This window comes from Rhinoraja longicauda, chromosome 2 (genome assembly GCF_053455715.1).
Source record: "Rhinoraja longicauda isolate Sanriku21f chromosome 2, sRhiLon1.1, whole genome shotgun sequence".
Lineage (NCBI taxonomy): Eukaryota > Metazoa > Chordata > Chondrichthyes > Rajiformes > Arhynchobatidae > Rhinoraja > Rhinoraja longicauda.
Window position 1 is genome coordinate 110,085,884 of NC_135954.1, and position 26,843 is coordinate 110,112,726.

The 26,843-nt window shown below is 54.2% G+C and overlaps 2 protein-coding genes across 3 annotated transcripts in view; both read right to left on the reverse strand.

Annotated features, from left to right (window-relative positions):
- The window catches only part of gpaa1 (glycosylphosphatidylinositol anchor attachment 1), a 40,246-nt gene that overhangs the window by 4,414 nt on the left and 8,989 nt on the right, over nt 1-26,843 (reverse strand).
- Nucleotides 11,547-25,890, reverse strand: LOC144608186 (ranBP-type and C3HC4-type zinc finger-containing protein 1-like). Of its 2 annotated transcripts, XM_078425723.1 has the most exons (6): nt 25,801-25,890; nt 23,539-23,650; nt 17,957-18,136; nt 17,097-17,195; nt 13,653-13,796; nt 11,547-12,590 (listed from the first exon to the last, which is right to left on the reverse strand). In XM_078425723.1, exons 2-6 carry the CDS (start codon nt 23,623-23,625, stop codon nt 12,510-12,512), a joined length of 591 nt encoding a protein of 196 aa, XP_078281849.1. In that variant the 5' UTR covers nt 23,626-23,650; nt 25,801-25,890; the 3' UTR covers nt 11,547-12,509. The 2 variants fall into 2 exon arrangements, with proteins under 2 accessions (XP_078281849.1, XP_078281838.1); XM_078425712.1 differs by lacking the exon at nt 25,801-25,890 and having other exon boundaries at nt 11,548-12,590; nt 23,539-23,843.

A 26,843-nucleotide genomic window follows, 5' to 3' on the forward strand; every position in this document is an offset into this window, starting at 1 on the left:
CTCGTCTGGGAGCGCTGCCAGAGGGAGGAGGGTGGGGTTTGTTGTGTGTGTGTGTGTGTGTGTGTGTGTGTGTGTGTGTGTGTCTGCATGAGGTGGGGTTTGTTGTGTGTGTGTGTGTGTGTGTGTGTGTGTGTGGTGTGTGTGTGTGAGAGTGTGTGTGTGACTCTCCCTCCTCTGCGTGTGTCCAGGACTCTGCCAGAGGCCGCGATGGAGCGGGGGTGGATGGAGCTGAAACTGATCACCGTGCTCTACCTGGCCCTGCTTCTGGGGAGCATCACCCTGGTCAACTTCTCCCTGGGGTTCATCCTGGCCGTTACCCCTGGTGCCCGCAGCCGCCCTGGCCCAGCCCGCACCCTACAAGTGAGACACCGGGGAGGGGGGGGGGGGGGGGGGGAAGGGGGATCAATCAGGGTGAGGGGGGGGTTAGATTGGTGGGGGGGGGAAAGGGGGGATGACCCAGGTGGGGGGGTTAATCGGGGGGAAGGGAGGGTTACATTGCGGGGGGGGGGGAGGACTGGGAAGGAGGGGTGGGTGACACCCTAGGAAGGTGGGCGTTCAATGGGGGAGGGTCGATGGGGGGTGGGGAGGGGGGCTTCGATTAGTGGGAGGGGGTGCTGGGGAGAGGTGGGGAGACCCAGGAAGATGGGGGGGGAGGGAGGGTTTGGTTGGGGGGGTGGACTGGGAAGTGGGGGGTGGGGGGGGGGGATCTGGGGAGAGAGGGGAGAAGATCCATGATGGAGGACAGTGGATCGGGGAGAGAGTGGTTTAGGGAGAGAGTCCAGAGTGATAGATATTAGTTTTATTATTGTCATGTGTGATTGGCATGGTTTAAGTTGGCACCATGTTCAGCACAGACAATGTGGGCCGAAGGGCCTGTTCCTGTGCTGTACTGTTGTGTGTGTGCGCTGAGAGACAGTGAGAGGTTTGTACACTATCAGGTCAAGTCCTGCTATACACGAGTACAATCTGGCCACACATACGCAGGTACAACAGGTAGTGCACAGAGAGGAACACCTGAGTGCACAATAGATTGTGCCTTAAAGAGAAAATGCTGATCAAAAAAGTGCGTGATCCAGCAAAGAGGTAGGTTGGAAGATCAGGACTACACCCTAGCTTATGTCAGGACCATTCAGTAGCCGGTAACAGACTGGAGTCATAGAGTGATAAAGAGTGGAAATAGGCCCAACATGTCCCAGCTACACTAGTCCCACCTGCCCGCCTTTGGTCCATATCCCTCCAAACCCTATCCTATTCATGTACCTGTCTAACTGTTTCTTAAACGTTGGGATAGTCCCCAGCGTCAACTACCTCCTCTGGCAGCTTGTTCCATACCCCCACCACATTTTGTGTAAAACAGTTACCCCTCAGATTCCTATTAAATCTTTTCCCCTTCACCTTGAACCTATGTCCTCTGGTCCTTGATTCATCTACTCTGGGCAAGAGACTCTGTGCATTTACCTGATCTATGCCACTCATGCTTTTATACACCTCTATAAGTTCACCCCTCATCCTCCTGTGCTCCAGGAATAGAGTCCCAGCCTACTCAACCTCTCCCTGTAGCTCACACCGTCTAGTACTGGCAACATCCTCGTAAATCTTCTCTGCACCCTTTCCAGCTTGACACCATCTTTCCTTTAACATGGTGCCCAGAACTGAACACAATACTCTAATGTGGCCTCACCAACATCTTCTACATCTACAACATGACCTCCCAACTTCTAAACCCAATACTCTCCTGACTGATGAAGGCCAATGTGTCAAAGGCCTTTTTGCCCACCCTATCTACCTGTACTCCACCTTCAAGGAACCATGCACCTGCACTCCTAGATCCCTCTGCTCTACAACACTCTCCAGAGCCCTACCATTCAGTGTGTAGGTCCTGCCCATGTTAGACTTCCCAAAATGCAACACCTTACAATTCTCTGCATTAAGTTCCATCAACCATTCCTCAGCCCACCTGGCTAATCCATCAAGATCCTGCTGCAATCTTTCACAACCATCTTCACTATCTGCAAAACCACCCACTTTTATATCACCAGCAAACTTGCTAATCTTGCCCTGTATGTTCTCATCCATATCATTGATGTAGATGACAAACAGTAACGGGCCCAGCACCGAACCCTGAGGCACACCACTGGACACAGGCCTCCAGTCCGAGAAGCAATCTTCCACCATCACCCTCTGCTTCCTTCCATCAAGCCAGTTTTCTATCCATTCAGCTATCTCTCCTTGGATCCCATGCGATCTAACCTTCCGGAGCAGCCTGCCATGGGGAACCTTGTCGAATGCTTGCTGAAGTCCATGTACACAACATCTACAGCTGTGCCCTTATCGACCTTCTTGGTCACGCCTTCAAAAATCTCAATTAGATTTGTGAGACACGACCTCCCACGTACAAAACCATGCTGACTGTCCCTAATCAGCCCTTGCCCGTCCAAATGCCTGTATATCCTGTCCCTCAGAATACTCTCCAGTAACTTTCCAACACCAAATGTTAAGCTCACTGGCCTATAGTTCCCAGTATTTTCCCTGCAGCCCTTCTGAAAAGAGGCACAACATTTGCCACCCGCCAGTCTTCCGGCACCTCTCCTGTATTTATAGACAATTCATAAATGTCAACCAGGGCTCCCGCAATTTCCTCTCTAGTTTCCCCAATGTCCTCAGATATATCTGATCAGGCCCTGGAGATTTGTCTACCTTCATACACGACAGTACCTTCAGCACCTCTTCGACCGTGACACTCACTGCTATCACAACACTTCCATTTGACTGCCCCATGTTCCTCCGTCGGAGGAGAAATACTCATAGAGGACCTTGCCCATCCCCTGTGGCTCCACACAGAGGTGACCGCTTTGATTCCTGACGGTCCACTCTCTCTCTAGTTACCTTTTCCCCCCCTAATGTATTGACGAAATCCCATGGGATTGGCCACTATCTGCCAGAGCCATCTCCTGGGCCCTTCTGATTTCCCGTTTTCAGTTTACTCTTGGGATCAAGGAAAGAGCATTCACATTGCGGCCCTGTTTCCACCAATCTTTCCACCACTATGCACAACCACAAGAAACGCAAGGCACATTGCACGCGGACGCCGAGAAGTGTGTTCAGCTCAGGCTGGACAATTTCTAAGAAGTTTACTCCTTACTTCCCGAAACTCCTCCACTTGATCCCAGCTGCCGATACCTGTCCCATGCTCCCTTCTTATTCTTGAGCAATGCTTCAATTTCCCTCGTCAGCCAAGCTTCCTTACGTTTGCCTGCCTTGCCCTTCACCCTAACAGGGTAACGTACACATCCTGAGCTTTTGCCAGCACCCTTCGAAATACATCCCACTTGGCTGATGTTTCCTTTCCCTTCATCAGTCAACCTGCTCCAATCAACGTGAGCGAGACCTTCTCTCATACCCTCATAGACTACCGCAGATTCAGGGACAGTTTCTTCCCAGCTGTTATCAGGCAACTGAACCATCCTACCACAACCAGAGAGCAGTGCTGAACTACCATCCATCTCACTGGAGACCCTCAGAATACCTTTATTCGGACTTTACCTTGCACTAAACGCTACTCCCTTTATCCTGTACCAGTACGCTGTGGACGGCTCGATTGCAATCACGTACAGTCTCTTCTCTGACTAGATCTCACGCAGCAAAGGAGCTGTTCACTGTACCTCGGGACAGGTGACACTATTCTTGCTATCGAGGGAGTGCAGCGTAGGTTTACTAGGTTAATTCCCGAATGGCGGGACTATCATATGTTGAAAGACTGGAGCGACTAGGCTTGTATACACTGGAATTTAGAAGGATGAGAGGGGATCTTATCGAAACGTATAAGATTATTAAGGGGTTGGACACGTTAGAGGCAGGAAACATGTTCCCAATGTTGGGGGAGTCCAGAACCAGGGGTCACAGTTTAAGAATAAGGGGTAGGCCATTTAGAACTGAGATGAGGAAAAACTTTTTCAGTCAGAGAGTTGTGAATCTGTGGAATTCTCTGCCTCAGAAGGCAGTGGAGGACAATTCTCTGAATGTATTCAAGAGAGAGCTAGATAGAGCTCTTAAGGATAGCGGAGTCAGGGGTATGGGGAGAAGGCAGGAACGGGGTACTGATTGAGAATGATCAGCCATGATCACATTGAATGGCGGTGAAGGGTTGAACGGCCTCCTCCTGCACCTATTGTCTGTCTATTGTCTATAATAATAAACTGGTGCAGGATGCGGTTCACGGTGTGTGTGTGGAAGTTGGTAAGGTTCCTTGTTGGACATGCCGAACCTCCTTGGTCTTGTTAGGAAGGAGAGGCTTTTGGCGAGCTCCTTGGCCGGAGCGTCAATGTTGGACAAGGTAACATTGTTGGTAATGTTCACACTGTGAGAAACTTGAAGCCCTCAACCATCTCTCTCTCTCTCTCTCTCTGGTTTGGCAGAGCTGTCTGGAATTGTACAGTGATTTTAAAACTGGTTCTCTTTCACTCCTCTTCCCCTCCCCCTCTCTCCCCTCTCTCCTCCTCCGCCCTCTCTCCCCCTCCGCCCTCTCTTCCCCCTCCGCCCTCTCTCCCCCTCCGCCCTCTCTCCCCCCTCCGCCCTCCCTCCCCTCCGCCCTCTCTCCCCTCCGCCCTCTCTCCCCCTCCGCCTCTCTCCCCCTCCGCCCTCTCTCCCCCTCCACCTTCTCTCCCCCTCCCCCTCCCCCTCTCTCCCCCTCCCCTCTCTCCCCCTCCCCTCTCTCCCCCTCCCCTCTCTCCCCCTCCCCTCTCTCCCCCTCCCCTCTCTCCCCCTCCCCTCTCTCCCCCTCCCCTCTCTTCCCCCTCCCCTCTCTCCCCCTCCCCCCCTCTCCCCTCTCTCCCCCTCCCCCCTCTCTCCCCCTCCCCCCCCTCTGCCCTCTCCCCCTCCCCCCCTCTGCCCTCTCTCCCTCTCCCCTCTCCCCCCGCTCTCCCCTCTCAGGGTGCTGAGTGCGTTGTTGCTGTTGCTGATGTCCCCTGCTGTGGTGCTGCTGCTGTGCATCTCCCTGTACCACCACCTGCTGGAGTCTCCACTCTCGGTGCTGGAGTGCTGGCAACTGTTCCTGCACGCGGTGGCCGACTCCATCCTGGACCACCACCTGTACCGCGCCATTGCCTACCCCTTCCTCGTGCTCTTCATCTACCCCTGCTGGCTGCTGCTCTGGAACGTCGTCTTCTGGTAGCGAGACTCCCCCCACCCGTGGGTGCCCCACACTCCCCCAGCCCAGGGTGCCCCACCCTCTCCTGGGTTCTTCATCCCCCCACCCCTGGGTGCCCCACACCCACACATCTGGGTGCTGCTCTGGAACGTTGTCTTCTGGAAGTGAGGTGGGGGGGAGACCCTTCCCACCCCTGGGTGCCCCACCCCTGGGTGCTGCTCTGGAACATCGTCTACTGGAAGTGGGTGGGGGGGTAAACTCCACCAACCCCCTAGGAGCTACCCTTCTCCCCCTCCAAATGAATCCCATGCCCACCCTAGGGTGCTTCCTCTCCCACCCCAGGGAGCCCCATCATCCCCCACCATCCAGTAAGTGCTCCAAACCCCACCTACTGTGTGCTCCCACCCCTTGGGTGCCCCATCCCCCCCACCCCTTAGGTGCCCCATCCCCCCACCCTTGGGTGCCCCACCCCCACCCCTAGGCGCCCCATCTCCCCACCCTTGGGTGCCCCACCCCCCACCCCTAGGTGCCCCATCTCCCACCCTTGGGTGCCCCACCCCCCACCCCTAGGTGCCCCATCTCCACCCCTGGGGGCCCCATCCCCCACCCTGGGGGCCCCATCTCCCACCCCTGGGGGTCCCATCTCCCACACATGGGTGCTCCACCCCCACCCTGGGTGCTCCATCCCCCACCCCTCCCACCCTCCCCCTCTCCTCTCAGCGAAGTGTATCTCCCCCCCCCCCCCCCACAGGCGCTGTGTCTGCGTTTGTGGAGGTTGGGGGGGAGAGGGAGCTCCCCTGACCCCCACCCTCAGGCAAGGGGGGGCAGCCCGTACGCTGCACAGACCCCTCCCGTCTGCCCCCTGTTTCCCGGCTGTGTGGAGGGGGGCCCTGGTGGGGAGGGGGGTGGGGGTGAAGGACTGTTTACTGGGTGGGTGTTGGTGTTGTTAGGGTTCAGCCCACGGAGTTTGTGTACAGAGATGTTCAAGGTGAAGCTCTGAATAAATGTTGTTCTCAGCCCGATTTGCGCTGATTCAGTGATTTGTACGGCAATGAAATAGAACGAGGACGGTCAGAGCCCTAGTACGGCCCTCCCTCACTCCCCCTCACTCACACCCCCTCACCACCCTCCCTCACTCCCCCTCACTCACACCCCCTCACCACCCTCCCTCACCCCCCCTCTCACCACCCCCAACCCCCCCTCCCTCACCCCTCCTCCCTCACCCCCCCCTCTCACCACCCCCTCTCACCCCCCCCTCCCTCACTCCCCCTCCCTCACCCCCCCTCTCACCACCCCCAACCCCCCCTCTCTCACCACCCCCTCACCCCTCCTCCCTCACCCCCCCTCCCTCACCCCCCCCCTCTCACCACCCCCAACCCCCCCCCTCCCTCACCCCCCCCCTCCCTCACCCCCCCCCCCCCACAGTGCCCCTTCACCGCCCTCCCACAGTGGGGCGATGTGTGTATCGGAGCTCTTGACAAAATGTGTGGCTGGCAGCCTGCCAGGAAAACTGTGTCGACCCAAAAAGGGGTGGAACGATGTTTCTGGACTTTACACCTGTGTCGTCCGGCACAACCCCCCGTTACTGCCTGGCTATTGCTGAGCGGGCCGCGCTGGCTGTGTGTGGAGCGGCAGGAATTCTGCACCTGTCTCTCTGTCTACGGCCTTGGAAGCTGGTGCTGACGGAGCCTCCTTTCTCTCCGGTCAGACCAGCGGAGATAGACAATAGACAATAGGTGCAGGAGGAGGCCATTCGGCCCTTCGAGCCAGCACCGCCATTCAATGTGATCACGGCTGACCATTCTCAATCAGTACCCCGTTCCTGCCTTCTCCCCATACCCCCTGACTCCGCTATCCTTAAGAGCTCTATCTAGCTCTCTCTTGAATGCATTCAGAGAATTGGCCTCCACTGCCCTCTGAGGCAGAGAATTCCACAGATTCACAACTCTCTGACTGAAAATGTTTTTCCTCATCTCCGTTCTAATGGCCTCCCCCTTATTCTTAAACTGTGGATAAGGAGTTTCCAGCAACAACAGGCAGCAGAAATCCCCTTCGTTGCCGCAGGAGCAGCGACGAGCAGCCGGGGCTGTCTGTAAGTCTGCAGCTCGCTGAGGAACGCAGGAGAGACGGGATAGCCGGGCCGAAGAGGGGCCGCCATTACCGACACGTTCATCGTCCGAGGCAATCGCCACTCGCCTCCCTCCTCGAACTGTTCCATGTTTGTGTGTGTGGACACTAGCTTTGTGCCATTTAGACCAGGTGCTTCTCAAACTCACGGTGCTTCACCCTTGAGCCTTGATCACATTATTTCATTCACCCTCAACTAAATATTCTAATGTTTTTTTTGGTAATTTCCGTCTTATTCTCCCTTGTGAGAAAATAATATATAAATATCTGAATAAATTAAGTCATTCACCCCTCTAGTTTCATTCACCCCAAAATAATTTCATTCACGCTTTGGTGAATCGTTCGCCAGTTTCAGAAGCACTGATTTAGACTGTTATATGTGTTTGTTTTCTGTTAATTGTAGTGTCTGGGAACACTCCTGCAGCTCCAGCCCTTGGTGACCACTGCACAGCGTGAGCCACCTTTCCTCCACACCCTCCACCTCCCCGCGACACGCAGGGAGGCGAACCTGTACGGGCTCCTCCTCCACACCCTGCACTTCTCGCCCTGCTCCACCGTCCGTACACTAAGTGGCGGTCCGTGTTGCCTTCCGGTCGCGAGGGGGCCCCCAGTGGGGGTCTCTCTACGCAGGGATTCCTGCCCCTCTCCATCGGGGACCTGGGGTGGAGGGTATTGCACTGAGGAGTCCCCTGCAAACCTTTACCTCGCGCGGTTCACAGACTCGCCAGCCACTTTTGCAGGCTGGAAGAGTCTGTGTACACACGTGTACATGGAGTGTGTGAGTCTGCGTACCACTTGTACATGGAGTGTGTGAGTCTGTGTACCACGTGTACATGGAGAGTGAGTCCTGTGTACCACGTGTACATGGAGAGTGTGAGTCTGTGTACCACGTGTACATGGAGTGTGTGAGTCCTGTGTTCCACGTGTACATGGAGTGTGTGAGTCTGTGTACCACGTGTACATGGAGTGTGTGAGGTTGCAGCCCCTGTTCCAATATCTAAAGGGGCTGCTCCTTGCCCTTCTGGCTGCACTTCACACCCACCACCCTCATCTTTGGACACCCTGTGCGTAGGGGAGAGGGTAGAGCTGAAGATGTCCTGGTCGGGTTGCTCCTGGGCCTGGCCAAGCTGGCCATCCGTGAGTCACGGCGCCAGGGGGAAGAGGGCTCTGCCCGAGCCGGCTGCCTGCCCCTATTTCCGGGGTTACGTCGTGCCCGGGTGGTGTTGGAGAGGGACCGCGCGCTGTCCACTGGGCACCGCGGGGGAGGGGGGGGAATGCATCCTTAATAAGGATTGTAACATATTGTTTAATAATCAGTATATATTTGATATTCTAGAATATTTGTTTACTTTGTACTATGGTGGTGGGTTTGATGGTATTATACATATTAATCTTGTAAACAATTGATTCGATTCGATTCAATTGATTCGATTTATTTTTGGTAAAATTCACAGGTGAAAGATCTTATAAAGTGGTATAGCAGCTTAAGGGGCCGAATGTAATAGAAAGTAACTGCAGATACTGTACCAAAGATAGACACAAATGCTGGAGCCTGAAGAAAGGTCCCGACCCAAAACATCACCTATCCATGTTCACCAGAGATGCTGTCTGACCCGCTGAGTTACTGCAGCACTCTGTGTTTATCTTTGAGGGGCCGACTGTTCTGTTGCTTCTCGGCTTCTCTGTCACATTTGCAGAGCTGTCAGTGTGACCCTGCAAGTCCCTGGGCCCCCTCCGCACACAACCCACACGGGAGGAAGGTTCACAAACCACTGGCCACTCTCCCAGTGAAGGTAAAATACTTTATTTCTATTGCTACAGAGTGCAAGCGAGAGAGAGATTGCACACCTCACCGCTCCCACCATCTCCATGTTGGGGAGTGGACGATTTGACCCTGTTAAACACGGCCGAGTGTAAAGGTGCACAGAGTCAGAGAACACTTGTGCCCACCACGCCCACGCCAGCCAGGACTGGGCGAGTCCCATCTGCTCCACACACCCCTAAACCCATCCCTCCATTATCTGTCCAAATGTGCAAGTCTACTGCTTCCTCCGGCAGCCCGTTCCAGGCACGGACTACACTCTGAGTGTAAAAGTTGCCCCCGAGCTCACCTCTTTAATCTCTCCCCTCTCACCTTCATAAGTTCATAGGTGCAGTATTAGGCCATTCAGCCCATCGAGTCTACTCTGCCTTTCAATCATGGCTTATCTATCTATCTATCTTCCCCTCTCAGTCCCATTCTGCTGCCTTCTCCCCAGAATCTTTGACATCCTTAAAGGTTGGCGGGGGAATGGGGTTGAGAGGGAGAGGTAGATCAGCCCTGATTTAAAGGAGGAGTGGACTTTAAGTCCGTACCGTCTTGTCTTACAACCTTCTACCCAGGGAAGAGGCTGTCTGATTGGAAGACACCATCCACGGTGTCCAGCCCGTCGAGTATCAGAGGGAGGGAGGGGGGGGGAGGAGAGGGAGAAATGGAGGGGGGGTGGGAGGAGAGAGGAAGGGGGGAGCGAGGGAGATGCCTGTCCCCTAGGGGTGTTGGCACCTTAAGGATCCAACAGTGTTTTATTGTCATGTCCCGATGTGGGACACAGATTCTTGCCTCTAAGCTCTGGCTCCCATGTGTCCGTGGGCACGGTTTTGATCAGCACTACCCCGAGACACCACTGGGTGACGACCTGACCTGCCCTTGATGACAACTCACCCACCTTGACGTAGTGTGAGACGTTGCACTTTTGGGAAGTCAATCCAGGGCAGGACCTTCACATTAACAGCAGGGCTCTGGGCAGTGTTGTGGAGCAGAGGGATCTTGGAGTGCAGGTACACAGTGAATGGCAGGGCTCTGGGCAGTGTGGTGGAGCAGAGGGATCTCGGAGTGCAGGTACATATTTCATTGAAAATGGCGGCACAGGAGTTGGGATGTTATGTTACAGTTGTACAAGACGTTGGTGAAGCCACACTTGGAGTATTGTGTACAGTTTTGGTCACTCTAATATAGGAAATATACCATTACGTGTGAAAGGGTGCAGAGTAGATTTACGAGGATGTTGGCAGGACTCGAGGGCCTGAGCTACAGGGAGAGGTTGGGCAGTCTGTGACTCTATTCCTTGGAGAGCAGGGAGGATGAGGGGTGATCTGACAGAGGTGTACAAAATCATGAGGGGGAACAGATAGGGTTTGAAGCACACAGTCCTTTGCACAGGGTAGGGGAATCAAGAACTGGAGGACATAGGTTTAAGGTTAGAGGGAAAATGATTTAATAGGAACCTGAGGGGCAACTTTTTCAGGCAGAGGGTGGTGTGTGTATGGAACGAGCTGCCAGAGGTGGTAGTTGAGGCAGATACATAACCACATTTGGACAGGTACATGGATAGGAAAGGTGACACGCGCATGCACACGAACACTGGCTCTATTTCCCCAAAACAACGTCTGCTCGCCTTACACCAGAGCCGGGACTCATTCTGATGAGGCAGGTGAAAGACCAGCCAGTGCTTTAAACACTCAGCGGGTCAGGCACCATCTGTGGTGACCGTCTCACGGTGCAGCCTGACCCCAGTGTGTCCAGCACCTGCCCTTGTCCCCCTCCATCGACTCCTTTAAGTCCAGGCTCAAAACCTATTTCTACTCCCTAGCGTTTGAGGCCCTCTGAGGGGGCGCTGGGAACTGTTTAAGTAGGTGCTGTTATGTTTGTGTGCCATTGTATGTTCGTTCTTAGTACCTGGACTGATGTACAGCACTTTGGTCAACGTGGGTTGTTTTTAAATGTGCTATACAAATAAAATGGACTTGACTCTCTCTCTCTCTCTCTCTGGTACATTCAGCCTGAGATAATGCAGAGAAACCCTCTTTGAAAGCCTGAGCTGCCAAGCGGTTTGACAGGGGGGTGGTGGTGATATACTTGCGTCTGCGGTCAATGGAAGTGTACAATGTTAAAGTGGTTAGTGAAAGACACAAGGAACTGCCGATGCCTCAACGTGCTGCCGCACAGCTCCCCAAGGCCGCACGGTTTGTCAAACAAACACAGCGTTGGAACTCAGCAGGTCAGGCAGCATCCGTGGAGGGAACAGACAAGTAAGTGATGTTTGAGATCGGGGCTTGAGCTCGTACCATGTACTTAAGTTTAGGGAAAAAACTGCAGATGCCGGTTTAAATCTAAGGTAGACACAAAATGCTGGAGTAACTCAGCGGGTCAGGCAGCGTCTCTGGAGAGAAGGAATGGGTGATGTTTCGGGTCGAGACCCTTCTTTAGAAACATCACCCATTCCTTCTCTCCCGAGATGCTGCCTGACCTGCGAGTTACTCCAGCATTTTGTGTCTCCCTTCGATGTACTTAAGTTTGCACTATTATGGTCTGGTTACCTTGTATTACTGATTCCTTTTATTGTCTAACCTCTCAGCCACCCTCCCCTCCCCTCCCCTCCCCTCCCTCTCCACCCCTCCCTCTACCTCCACATTTCACTCCTCCTCTTCTCTCCTTATCCAACATCCTTTTGTCTCCTTTTCACGTCCAGCCTCTGTCACCTTCACCACCCCCTTCACCTGTAATCACCCATCACTTGCCAAACTTTGGCCCACCCCCACCTCTCTATTCCAGCTTTCTCCCCGCCAGTCTGAAGCAGTGACCCGACCCAAAACATTGCCTCCCCAGATGCTGCCTGAACCTGCTGAGATCCTCCAGCACTTTGTGCTTTGCTCCAGATTCCAGCGCCTGCGGTTCCCTGTGCCTCGAAGCTTGTCGTCATACCTCGGCACGGGTGACAGTAAGAGCTGGCCCGGCCTGAGCCGCTGGGTTCCTCCGGCACTTTGGGCGACGGACCAATTGGTGTTGGTGACCCAGCGTAACGGAGTGAGGTATCTGGATCAGTCCGTTCACCCTCAGTCACGGGCGATCAGGGAACGGTGCCCCCCTCCCCTCACCCTTGCCCACTGGTGGGGGAGCTTGGCGTGGTGAGAGGGGCCATGACTGGGTGAGGTGGACCGGTGCCATGGTGGCCGGAGATCGCTGGTCATTTGGCAACCCGTCCTGCCGGGACCGTTCCCCCAGTGACCGCCGGCTGGATTCTGCCTCGGTACTCTGGCCGCCGGAGGGGGCCTGCGGTGAAGATGCCACGCCAATCCCACCGCCATCTCTCCCACGTTTATCCACAGGCTCCTCGGCCATCCGTCATCTCCGCCAACATCTGGATCGCCGGCGTCCAGTGGTGCCAGAGATGGCGCCGCGCCGCGCCACCCCGGTCGGTCAGTGACAGTTCTGGCAGAGAGGGTGGCAGCGCTGGCCATTTACCAGGCAGCGGCAGCCCCCGCTCGTATCACCCGGACCCTGGAGGGGGAGAGGCTGTCAGTGTCACCCGGAAAACCAAGCTGTTGTACACCCCTCCCTAGATGCTGAATCCCCCACCCAGGTGTTGTACTCCATCCAAATGTTGAACCCCCCTCCCAGATGTTGAATCCCCACCCAGATGTTGTACACACCCCCATACAGATGTTGTACACCCCCACCCAGATGTTGGACACCATCCAGATGTTGTATCCCCACCAGATGTTGTACACTCCCCAACCGATGTTGTACTCCCACATCCAGTTGTTGAAATCCTCCCCCACCCAGCTATTGTAACCCCCACACCCAGATGTTGTACCCCTCACCCAGATGTTGTACACCCACATCCAGCTGTTGAAATCCTCCCCCACCCAGATGTTGTACCCCTCACCCAGATGTTGTACACCCCCTGCCCTCTAGGTGTTGAACCCCTCCAGATGTTGAGCCCCCCCTGACCCCCAAATGTTCAATCCCCTAGATGCAGAGAACCCAGTTCCAGATGTGGAGCATTACCTCCAGATGTTGATTCTGATCCCAGACCACAGCTATCTGAGCCTGACCCTGGTCCCCAGAGGCTGGTCCACCCACCCCAGGTGTGCTCGTCCACAAGGTATTGGTCTGCCCACAGATGTTGTCCATGCCCCAGGTGCGCACTCAGCACCAGGCTCCAGATGTTGTAGGTCCCCAAATGTTGGTGTTGCCACAGATGTCTGCTAGATGTTGTCAATCCCACAGATGTGCTGCACTCAGCCCCCTGCCCCAGTTGTCTCTCCACCCCCCAGGTATGTGTGTGTGTGCCCATACCCCCGCCCCGTGTGTGTATGTGTCCCCTGCCCCAGGTGTGTGTGTCCCCTGTCCCAGGTAGGAGTGTGTCCCTGCGTCCCTGCCCCAGGTGTGTGTGCCCCTGCCCCAGGTGTGTGTATGTGTGTGTGTCCCTGCCCCAGGTGTGTGTGTCCCTGCCCCAGGTGTGTGTGCCCCTGCCCCGTGTGTGTGTGTCCCCTGCCCCAGGTGTGTGTGTCCCTGCCCCAGGTGTGTGTGTGTCCCTGCCCCAGGTGTGCCACTCACGGAGGGTCCCCAGCGACAGCCCTTGGTGACCCAGCAGATCTCGGTGTGACAGACGGGGCAGCGGATCCAGTCACAGCCGCCCTTCTTCTGCACCACGATGCCGCAGCGCGGGCAGTGCATGGCCTCGCCCGTCCGCACCAGGCTCTGTGGGAACCAGAACCACACCGTCACCAGGGCAGTACCCAAGGCCCACACCCCTCTCCGCCCTCCACCGCGGGCAGTGCCCACAACACCCACCCTCTCCTCTCCCTCCCCACCTCTCCCCTCCACCGCGGGTAATGCCCACGCCCCTCTCCCCTCCCCTCCACCGTGGGCAGTGCATGGCCTCACCCATCCGCACCAGGCTCTGTGGGAACCAGAACCACACCGTCACCAGGGCAGCACAGGCCATACCCCTCCCCACCCCATCACCAGGGCAGTGCCCGCAGCCCATACCCTCACCCCTCCCTCCCCACCTCTCCCCTCCACCGCGGGTAATGCCCACACCCCTCTCCCCTCCCCACCCCTCCTACGCGGGCAGTGCACGGCCTCACCCGTCCACACCAGGCTCTGTGGGAACCGGAACCGCACCGTTATCTGGGTACCCCTCCCATGCCCCCCACTCCAGGGGTAGTGCCCAGTGCACCAGGCTTTCTGGTTACTGTGGCCAGTGCCCACTCCTTTCACCACCAATTTCTACCCTGCACTCAAACACATTCTCCGACACCTCCCCCCCCTTTCTGGATCTCACCGTCTCCATCACAGGAGATAGACTATTGATTGACATCTATTGCAAACCCACTGACTCCCACAGCTATCTCCCACAGTTCCCCTCTCCCATCACAGATGAGGCCCTCACTCGTGTCTCCTCGGTAACCCGCAGCTCCGCCCTTGCTCCCCCTCCCCCTAGTTGCAACAGAGACAGAGTCCCCCTAGTCCTCACCTTCCACCCCATCAGCCATCACATACAACACATAATCCTCCGACATTTCCGCCACTCCAACGGGATCCCCCCACTAGTCACATCTTCCCATCTCCACCCTTTCCTCTTTCCGCAGAGACCGTTCCCTCCGCAACTCCCTGGTTATGGGAGTATATATTTTGTATAGTGCACGAAATTCAGATATTCAAGTGTAACTGTGCAGCATACACATTGTAACTATTCAGACATTCAAGTGTTAACTGTGTAGCATGTGTACTCTTAGGCATTCCTCAGTTAGCCTGGCATTATTCCTCAGTTAGCAGTCCTTCGATCCCTTATTCCATATTTGGTCCTTAGACTTAATCCTTAGGCATTCCTACTTTGGTAACCTTTGACTTAGGCATTGCCTGTACACCATTATCTCTTTGCCTTGTCACATTTGGGTGAAAGATAATGGTGGCATGAGAAGAGATAAGGAAAGACATAGGCCTTGGGGTGATGGATGGATGGATGGATGTGAGGGATGGACTAGCAGGGAAATAAGGGAGGCGAAGTGTGAAGGGATGTGAGCATTGAGATAAGGATATATTACTGAATGGGATTTAATGGTGACGGGACAGACGGGTGACTGCAAAGAAATGAATGACTGAAGAAAGGAGTGTGGGTATGAGGTAATGTAAAGAAGATAAGGTTTGGAATAATCCTATAAACATAGACTGCCCGATGTACTAAGTGGGCAGTCAGGCGGTTGACTTCCTGATTGTTCCAGCTGTTGTTTGCAAATAAAGGCTTTTAACTTCTCAAAGAATTCTCCGTGTCGCCTGTCTTAATTTCGAAGCTAAAGAAAACCATGACATGGTTAACTCATCCCTTCCCACCCAAACCACCCCCTTCCCAGGTACCTTCCCCTGCAACCGCAGAAGATGCAACACCTGTCGCTATACCTCCTCCCTCGACTGTGTCCAGGGACCCCTGACAGTCCTTTCAGGTTAGGCAGAGGTTCACTTGCACCTCCTCCAACCTCATCTACTGTATCCGTTGTTCAAGATGTGGGCTGTTATACATCGGCGAGACCAAACATAGACTGCGTGATCGTTTTGCTGAACACCTTCGCTCAGTCCGCCTCGAACTACCTGATCTCCCGGTTGCTGGACACTTCAATTCCCCTTCCCATTCCCACACGGACCTTTCTGTCCTGGGCCTCCTCCATTGTCAGAGTGAGGCTAAACGCAAATTGGAGGAACAGCACCTCATATTTTGCTTGGGCAGCTCACACCCCAGCAGTTTGAATATTGATTTCTCTAACTCCTGCATCCCCTCTCTCTCCATCCCTCCCCCACCCAAGTCGTACCAGCTTCAAAGTCGTCTTGTTGAGTCTCATTGTCTGTAACTCGTTCTCACCTATCCCACAGCTAACAATGGCCGGCTTCCTTTATCATCGTCACTTTTTTGCATATCTATCATTCATTTGTTCTATATTTCTCTTCATCACCGTCTATATCTTTCGTTTCCCTTTCCCCTGACTCTGTCTGAAGAGTCTCGACCTGTTCCTTTTCTGCAGAGATGCTGCCTGTCCCGCTGAGTTACTCCGGCATTCTGTGTCTATCTTGCGTTTAAACCAGCATCTGCAGTTCCTTCTGACACACCCTCCCCCCCTCCATGCCCCCGTCCCCCCACATCACTAGGGAACTGTGAATAGCCTCACCCATCCGCACCAGTCTATACCAGGCTCTGCTTTGCAAGGGAACCACACAGTCACTGCAGGCAGCACAGAGGGTCTGCACACCCCATACCACCCCCACCACCGTTCACCACACAGCCCTTCACCACAAGCTCCACCCTCACTCACCATCGTAGAGTGATACAGCGGGGAAACAGGCCCTTCATAGAGTGATACAGTGTGGAAACAGGCCCTTCATAGAGTCACAGAGTGATACAGTGTGGAAACAGGCCCTTCAGCCCAACTTGCCGACACCGGCCAACATGTCCCAGCTACACTAGTCCCACTTGCCTGCGTTTGGTCCATATCCCTCCAAACCTGTCCTATCCAAGTACCTGACTAACAGTTTCTTAAACGTTGGGAAAGTCCCAGCCTTCTCTGGCAGCTTGTTTCATACACCCACCACCCTTTGTGTGAAAAAGTTACCCCTCAGATTCCTAATAAATCTTTCCCCTCTCATCTTAAACCGATGTCCTCTGGTTTTTGATTTTCCTACTCTGGGCAAGAGACTCTGTGCATCTACCCGATCTATTCCTCTCATGGTTTTTACACCTCTACAAGATCGCCCCTGATCCTCCTGCGCTCCAGAGAAACAAACCTAGACTGCCCGGCCTCTCCTTATAGCAACACGCCGATCAGACCAGGTAACGTCCTTGTAAATCGGTTTTTGCTGCCTTTTTCTGGTATTAATGTCATCCTTGCTGTAGTCGGGTGACCAGAACTCCGAGTGAACCCCGTGCAAACATCTTCTGGAAGTTGCAGTTGTTCCCACAGCCTCGCTGGGTCCTCGTTGCCGCAGCCCAGCTCACCGCTGCCCCCCTACCTTCAGCATCTCGCTGGTGCAGCGCGCGTTGCTGTCGTTAGCTGCCCGGCTCTGCACATCGTCCTGATATTGCTTGCAGTTCATTCCCTCGTGGATCGCCTGGGGGGGGGGGGGGAGCATGGAGAGGGAATGTGTGTAGTCATCCCTCAGCACCGGCCCTCCCAGTGTGGCACTCCCTCACCCCCCCAGTGTGGCCCTCCCTCACCCACCACTCCCACAGTGTGGCACTCCCTCACCCCCCCCACAGTGTGGCGCTCCCCGCTTCCTCACCCCCCCCCCACAATGCGGCGCTCCTCGCGCCCCCCTCCCACAGTGTAGCCCTCCCTCACCCCCCCTCCAACAGTGTGGCGCTCCCTCACCCCCCCCACCCACAGTGTGGCCCTCCCTCACCCCCCCCCCCACTCCCACAGTGTGGCCCTCCCTCACCCCCCCCCACTCCCAGTGTGGCCCTCCCTCACCCCCCCCCCCCAGTGTGGCCCTCCCTCACCCTCCCCCACAGTGTGGCCCTCCCTCACCCCCCCCCCCCACTCCCACAGTGTGGCCCTCCCTCACCCCCCCCCACTCCCACAGTGTGGCCCTCCCTCACCCCCCCCCACAGTGTGGCCCTCCTTCACCCCACCCCCCCTCCCACAGTGTGGCCCTCCCTCACCCCCCCCCCACAGTGCGGCGCTCCCTCACCCCCCCTCCCATAGTGTGGCCCTCCCTCACCCCCCCCCCCCACAGTGCGGCGCTCCCTCACCCCCCCTCCCATAGTGTGGCCCTCCCTCACCCCCCCCCCCCACTCCCACAGTGTGGCCCTCCCTCACCGCCCCTCACCCCCCCCCCCTTCCCACAGAGCTGCCCCCCTCCCGCGGCCCCACCTTGCAGAGCAGGCAGTTGACTTTGCGGCAGGTGGGGCAGTGGAACTCGTTGACTGTATCCTCGTAGATGCACCAGCCCCTGCAGTCGGGTGTGCGACAGTGGTAGCTGTTGTCACTGCTGCTCTCCGCCACCGACACGCTGCGGTCCAGGAACTTGTCGTAGTCTTCTGCACACACCAGCTGGGGGGGGTTACAGAGCAAGCGGCCACTTGTCATCATCAACTGTGCAGCACAGGAACAGGCCACAATGTCCGAGACAGACATAGTGTGAAGTCAAACCCATTCCTGCCTGCACCTGATCCATATCCCTCAGCTGTTTTGACTTCCTCTGGCAGCTTGTTCCATACACCCATCCGTGTATAAAAATTGCCCCTCGGGTTTCAGTTAAAACTTTCCCCTCTCACCTTTAAACTGGTCTGAAAGAGAGTCTCCACCCGAAACGTCACCCATTCCTTCACTCCAGAGATGCTGCCTGTCCCGCTGAGTTACTCCAGCATTTTGTTCCCTATCTATGTTCCCTATCTAAAGGCCTCTTTAGTTTAGAGATGCAGTGCGGAAACAGGCCCTTCGGCCCACCGGGTCCGCGCCGCCCAGCGATCCCCGCACACTAACACTATCCTACACCCACAAGGGACAATTTTTCCATTTACCAAGCCAATTAACCGACAAACCCGTACATCTTTGGAGTGTGGGAGGAAACCGAAGATCTTGGAGAAAACCCACGCAGGTCACGGGGAGAACGTACAAACTCCGTACAGACGGCGCCCGTGGTCGGGATGGAACCCAGGTCTCCAGCGCTGCATTCGCTGTAAGGCAGCAACTCTACCGCTGCACCGCCAAGAGTAAAAGAGTGATCTTGTAGAGATGTGTAAAGCCATGCGGAGAATATAGAGGGTGAATGCAGAGAGTCCACACGTAGGGTCGTGGGAAGAAAGAACCAGAGGGTAGACACAAAGTGCTGGAGTAACTCAGCGGGACAGGCAGCATCTCTGGAGTGAAGGAATGGGCGACGTTTCGGGTGGAGACTCTCTTTCAGACCAGTTTAAGGGTGAGAGGGGAAAGTTTTAACTGAAACCGGAGGGGCAACCTTTATACACGGATGGGTGTATGGAACGAACTGCCAGAGGAAGTCAAAACAGCTGAGCATAGGAACAGGCACTTTGTGGGGCTTTGTGTTTGTAATCTGCAGTGAAGAAAGCCAATGGAATATTGGCCTTCATAACAAGAGGAGTTGAGTATAGGAGCAAAGAGGTCCTTCTGCAGTTGTACAGGGCCCTAGTGAGACCGCACCTGGAGTACTGTGTGCAGTTTTGGTCTCCAAATTTAAGTAAGGATATTCTTGTTATTGAGGGCGTGCAGCGTAGGTTTACTAGGTTAATTCCCGGAATGGCGGGACTGTCGTATGTTGAAAGACTGGAGCGACTAGGCTTGTATACACTGGAATTTAGAAGGATGAGAGGGGATCTTATCGAAACGTATAAGATTATTAAGGGGTTGGACACGTTAGAGGCAGGAAACATGTTCCCAATGTTGGGGGAGTCCAGAACAAGGGGCCACAGTTTAAGAATAAGGGGTAGGCCATTTAGAACGGAGATGAGGAAAATCTTTTTCAGTCAGAGAGTTGTAAATCTGTGGAATTCACTGCCTCAGAAGGCAGTGGAGGCCAATTCTCTGGATGCTTTCAAGAGAGAGCTAGATAGAGCTCTTAAGGATAGTGGAGTCAGGGGGTATGGGGAGAAGGCAGGAACGGGGTACTGATTGTGAATGATCAGCCATGATCACATTGAATGGCGGTGCTGGCTCGAAGGGCCGAATGGCCCACTCCTGCACCGATTGTCTATTTGCAGTTTCTTGTATCTCCAGCAGATTGTCTTTTGCTCAAAATATAGGAGATGGAAAGAAGCCATGGTTGCAACTTTACAAAACACTGGTTAGACTGCTGTGGACAGTTCTGGTCATCATAAGATAGAACTTTATTTATCTGAGGAGGGAAATTGATCTGCCAACGGTCATAAAGCACAAAATACATGAAACATGAAATTAAAGTGAGGAGTGGAAAGGATTGGGGATGTGCAACGATTCGGGAGGTGGGGGGGGGTCAGTCTACCCCACGACAGAAGGGGAGGAGTTGCAGTTTGCCGCACTGGTGGGTAAGGCTAAGCAGCGCCTTTACCACCTTAGACAACTGAGGAAATTCAGAGTGTCGCTGAGGATCCTTCATTGCTTCTACTCTGGGGCTGTAGAGAGCATCCTGTCCGGCAACATTACGGTCTGGTTTGGGAACAGCTCTGCCCAGGACAGGATGGCCCTGCAGAGAGTAGTGCGTTCGGCAGAACGCACCATGGGAACTACACTCGTCCCCCTGCAGGACCTATACATCAGGAGGTGCAGATCCAGAGCAAGCAAGATCATGAGGGACCCCTGCCACCCCAGTAACGGACTGTTCCAGATGCTACGGTCAGGCAAACGCCTCCGCTGTCACGCTGTGAAAACGGAGAGGATGAGACGGAGCTTCTTCCCACAGGCCATCAGGACTGTCAACTTTGATAACCCCAGAGACTAAATTTTTGTCGACACTTTTTGTGCTATGTTTAGTAACTTATTAACTTTATTTATTGTAACTGTAATTATTTTTGTGCACAACCCGCAGGCATTGCCACTTTCATTTCACTGCACATCGAGTATGTGTATGTGACAAATAAATTTGACTTGACTTGACTTGACAGGGAAGAAGGATCTCCTGTGGCGTTCTGTGGTGCACCACACTGCAGTAAGCACGTGGTGGTGCTTGAGGGAGGAGAGGAGATTCACCAGGTTGTCGCCTGAATTGAAGGACTTCAGTTACGGGGAGCGACCCAGTCTGAAGAAGGGTTGCCTGATCTGAAATGTCACCTATCCATGTTCTACAGAGATGCTGCCTGTCCCACTGAGTTACTCCAGAACTCTGTGAAACGTCACCTATCCATGTTCACCAGAGATGCTGCCTGACCCGCTGAGTTACTCCAGCACACTGTGAAACGTCACCTATCCATGTTCTCCAGAGATGCTGCCCGACCCGCTGAGTTACTCCAGCACGCTGTGTCTATCTTTGGACGTGCAGGAAGGAATTGCAGGTGCTGGTTTAAACCGAAGATAGACACAAAATGCTGGAGTAACTCAGCGGGACAGGCAGCGTCTCTGGAGAGACGAAATGGGTGACGTTTCGGGTCGAGGCCCTTCTTCAGACTGAGTCAGGGGAAAGGGAAACGAGAGATATAGACGGTGATGTAGAGAGATACAGAACAAATTAATGAAAGATACGCAAAAAAGTAACGATGATAAAGGAAACAGGCCATTGTTGGGTGAAAACGAGAAGCTGGTGTGACTTGGGTGGGGGAGGGATGGAGATGGATGAAGAGAGAGGGAATGCCGGGGTTACTTGAAATTAGAGAAATCAATATTCATACCACTGGGCTGTAAACTCAAGGGTGTTTAAATTATGAGAGGCATAGAAATGGTAGATAGTCAGAACCTTTTTCCCATCGTAGGTGTATCAAAAACGAGAGGGCACAGGTTTAAGGTGAGAGGAAGGAGTTTTAAAGAGGATTTCAGCACAGAGTAGATGCACGGAATTTCTTGCCAGAGTTGGGGAGTCGAGGACCAGAGGACAAAGGTTCAAGGTGAAGGGGAAAAGATTTAATAGGAATCTGAGGGGTAACTTTTTCACATAAAGGGTGGTGGGTGTATGGAACAAGCTGCCAGAGGAGGTAGTTGAGGCATCATTTAAGAAACAATTGGACAGGTACATGGATAGGACAGGTTTGGAGGGATATGGACTAAACGCAGGCAGATGGGACTAGTGTAGCTGGGACATGTTGGGCGGTGTGGGCAAGGTGGGCTGAAGGGCCTGTTTCCACACTGTACCACTCTATGACTCTTTATTTGGATCTGTTTCAGAGACATTTAGACAAACATTTAAAATAAACAAGATCGAGAAAGGATGTTCCCTGGGCTTGCAAGCCTAAGAGTTTTAGATTGTAGGAGGCCGAGGGGTGACCTTACTGAGGTGTACAAGATCATGAGGGGCATGGGTAAAGTGAGCACTCACAGTCATTTTACCCAGAGTAGAGGTTTCTAAAACTAGAGGGCACGGGCTTAAGGTGAGAGGGGAGATTGAAGAGGGACCTCGGGGCAACTTTTTCACTCAGTTCGTATCTGGAACGAGCTGCCAGAGGAAGCTATAGAAGTAGATACAATTATGACTTTTAAAAGGCACTTGGACAGAAAAATGGAAAGGAAAGTTTCAGAGGGATATGGGACACTGGCAGACAGACAGGGACTATCCAATATGCCACAAACAAGGTGGGCCGAAGAGTCTGTCTCTGTGCTTTACAGCTCCATGACTCTGTGATAAAATCCTCATGCAGATAAACGGGATTAGTGTGAGTGGACAAAAACATGGATGTTTAGGAAAGAACTGCAGATGCTGGTTTAAATCGAAGGGAGACACAAGATGCTGGAGTAACTCAGCGGGTCAGGCAGCATCTCAGGAGAGAAGGAATGGGTGACGTTTCGGGTCGAGACCCTTCTTCAGACTTCTCTACATGGATGTTTAGTTTCGTTTAGAGATACAGCATGGAAACACCGAGTCCATGCCGACCATTGATCACACTGATTCTGTTATCCCACTTTCTCATCCACTCAGGGCCGTCTTAACGCATGGGCCTGATGGGCACTTGCCCGGGGGGCCACGAGCATAGGGGCCCCATGCTGATCTGTGTATGTTAAGTGACTTGCAATAAATAAATACTACTTTAAAAATGTAGGTTCAATAAGTGCTTTTTTCGCAACATTTTCGGTCCCTAAGTGCGATCTGTAAATGCTTTTCGCAACAATGTAGCACCCTAAGTCCATCGCTAAGTGCTTTTCCCGGCACGACAGGGGGGGCTGGTAGGGAAAGGGGGGTGGGGGAGAGTAATGGTAGGGGTCCCAGTTCACTGCTTTGCCCGGGGGCCCATAATGCTGTAAAAACGGCCCTCATCCACTCCCTACACTTTGGGGGCAATTTTTAGAGAAGCCAATTAATTGATCTACAAACCCGCACGTCTTTGGGATGTGGGGGGACCTCATTGAAATTTACCAAACAGGGAAAGGCCTGATAGAGTGGATGTGGAGAGGATGTTTCCATGAGTGGGAGAGTCTAGGACTAGAGGTCACAGCCTCAGAATTGAAGGAAGGAGATAAGGAGGAATTTCTTTAGTCAGAGGGTGGTGAATCTGTGGAATTCTTTGCCACAGAAGGCTGGGGAGGGCCAGTGGATATTTTTAAGGCAGAGAGGGATAGATTTTTGATTAGTACAGGTGTCAGAGGTTTCGGGGAGAAGGCAGGAAAATGGGGTTAGGAGGAAGAGATAGATCAGCCATGATTGAATGGCGGAGTAGACTTGATGGGCCGAATGGCCTAATTGTTCTCCTTTCACGTATGACCTTGTGAAAGTCACGTGGTCAGAGGGAGAGCGTGCACACTCCAGACTGAGAGGGGCCGGGGTGATGGTGGGAGGCGGGTGTGTGGGGGTGGACACGGTGGTGTGTGAGCCCACTCACCGCTCTGATCTCGCGCTCCTGCAGCTTGCTGTCGCAGGAGTAGCTGCTGTCCCGGTACGGGCAGGTCACCTGTGGCTCCACCGACATCCGGATCAGCTGGTTCAGGCACGACCTGTGGACACGGACACGACACAGCCCGTCACCAGCACCGCTCACACACCCCGCTCACACACCCCGCTCACACATACGGCTCACACACACCGATCACACACACCGATCACACACACGGCTCACACACACACACACCGATCACACACACACCGATCACACACACACACCGCTCACACACACCCCCCGCTCACACACACGGCTCACACACAGCACACACACACCGATCACACCCCCGCTCACACACGGCTCACACACACACACCCGATCACACACGGCTCACACACACACACCGATCACACACACGGCTCACACACACATACCGATCACACACACACACACCGATCACACACCCCGCTCACACACACGGCTTACACACACACCCCTCACACACACGGCCCACACACACACACCCCTCACACACACCGCTCACACACACACCCTTCACACACACACCGATCACACACACTGCTATCACACCACACACACCGCCTACACACACCCCTCACACACACACCGCTCACACACATCGCTCACACACCTCACACCCCTCACACGCACACCACTCACACGCACACCACTCACACGCACACACCGCTCACACACACCCCGCTCACACACACACACCACTCACACACGGCTCACACACACACGGCTCACACACCCTGCTCACACACCCCTCACACACACACACCGTCACACGCACACACCTCACACGCACACACCTCACACGCACACCCCTCACACACACACACACAACCACCCACACACACCCCTCACACACACCCCTCACACACACTCCTCACACACACCCCTCACACGCACACACTGCTCACGCACACACCGCTCACACATACACACCCTCAAACACCGCCCACACACACCGCTCACACACACACATACCCCTCACACACACCCCTCTCACACACACCTCACACGCACACACCCCTCACACACATACCACCCACACACACACCCCTCACACACACCCCTCTCACACACACACCGATCGCACACACTGCTATCACACCACTCACACACATGGCTCACACACACACCCCTCACACACATACCGCTCACACACGGCGCACACACCGATCACACACACACACAGCTCACACACACTGCTTACACACCACTTACACACATGGCTCACACACGGCTCACACACCCCGCTCACAGACACAGCTCACACACACCGCTCACACACACACACCGCCCACACACACCGGTTCACACACACGGCTCTCACACACACACCGATCGCGCACACACTGCTATCACACCACTCACACACATGGCTCACACACACACCCCTCACACATACCGCTCACACACGGCTCACACACACCGCTCACACACGCACACCGATCACACACACCGCTCACACACCACTCACACACGGCTCACACACGGCTCACACACCCTGCTTACACACCCCGCTCACACACCCCGCTCACACACCCCTCACACACACCCCTCACACACACACACCCCTCACACACACACACACCCCTCACACACACCGCTCATATACACACCTCACCCACACACACCCCTCACACACACACCACTCACACGCACGCACCCCTCACACACAGTTCACACACACACCACTCACATACACAGCTCACACACACAGCTCACACACCCCGCTCACACACCCCGCTCACACACCCCACTCACACACGGCTCCCACACGCGGCTCACACACACCGCCCACACACACGGTCACACACACGGTTCACACACACACCGCCACACGCACAACACCCCTCACACACACGCACCAATCACACACACACCTCACACACACACACCCCACACACACACACACACACCCCTCACACACACACACCCCTCACACACACACCCCACACACACACACACACACACACACACCCCTCACACACACACACCCCTCACACACACACACCGCTCACAGACCCTGTCACCCACACTGCTCTTCAAGTGCCCCTTGATTCCCCTCTCTCTTCAACCCTCCCCCTTCCTAGTTCTGTGACCAGTCTGACTGTCCCCCTGATTGCATCTTATCTCTGTCTGTTTCGATGTCACCTTCTCCTGGCTAACAATGGTCTATTCTACATTCTCCTTGAGCCCCATTCCCTTTGATGTCTTGTTTTCACACCTTACCCTTCCTTATCTCCCCCTCCCGACTCTCAGTCTGAAGAAGGGTCTCGACCCGAAACATCACCCTTTCCTTCTCCCCAGAGGTGCTGCCTGTCCCGCTGAGTTACTCCCAGCGTTTTGTGTCTATCTTCGGTTTAAACCAGCACCTGCAGCTCCTTCCGACACATCTTAGTGAGACTGCAATTCTGGTTGCCCCATTCATTATATGCGACTGATGTGGGGGCTTTGGCACAGAGGGTGCAGAGATTTACCAGACTAACTTTCCTAAGTTAGGAAAAGGGGACGTACAACGAGATCTGGGTGTCCTAGTGCATCAGTCACTGAAAGGAAGCATGCAGGTACAGCAGGCAGTGAAGAAAGCCAATGGAATGTTGGCCTTCATAACAAGAGGAGTTGAGTATAGGAGTAAAGAGGTCCTTCTGCAGTTGTACAGGGCCCTAGTGAGACCGCACCTGGGGTACTGTGTGCAGTTTTGGTCTCCAAATTTGAGGAAGGATATTCTTGCTATTGAGGGCGTGCAGCGTAGGTTCACGAGGTTAATTCCCGGAATGGCGGGATTGTCATATGTTGAAAGACTGGAGCGACTAGGCTTATATACACTGGAATTTAGAAGGATGAGAGGGGATCTTATCGAAACATAAGATTATTAAGGGGTTGGACACGTTAGAGGCAGGAAACATGTTCCCAATGTTGGGCGAGTCCAGAACAAGGGGCCACAGTTTAAGAATAAGGGGTAGGCCATTTAGAACTGAGATGTGGAAAACCCTTTTCAGTCAGAGAGTTGTGAATCTGTGGAATTCTGCCTCAGAAGGCAGTGGAGGCCAATTCGCTGAATGCATTCAAGAGAGAGCAAGATAGAGCTCTTAAGGATAGCGGAGTCAGGGGGTATGGGGAGAAGGCAGGAACGGGGTACTGATTGAGAATGATCAGCCATGATCACATTGAATGGCGGTGCTGGCTCGAAGGGCCAAATGGCCTCCTCCTGCACCTATTGTCTATTGCCTATTGCCTGGATTTGGAGGGTGTTAGCTATGTGGAGAGGTGAA

Excerpts from the sequence above, each read along its gene's own strand:
- LOC144608186 (XM_078425723.1), bottom strand. The coding sequence starts at position 23,625 with ATGTCGGTGGAGCCACAGGTGACCTGCCCGTACCGGGACAGCAGCTAC. Across the intron at positions 17,196-17,956 it reads TCAACTGCCTGCTCTGCAAG|GCGATCCACGAGGGAATGAA; the intron begins GTGGGGCCGCGG and ends CCCCCCCCCCAG. Across the intron at positions 13,797-17,096 it reads GCACCAGCGAGATGCTGAAG|AGCCTGGTGCGGACGGGCGA; the intron begins GTAGGGGGGCAG and ends TGGTTCCCACAG.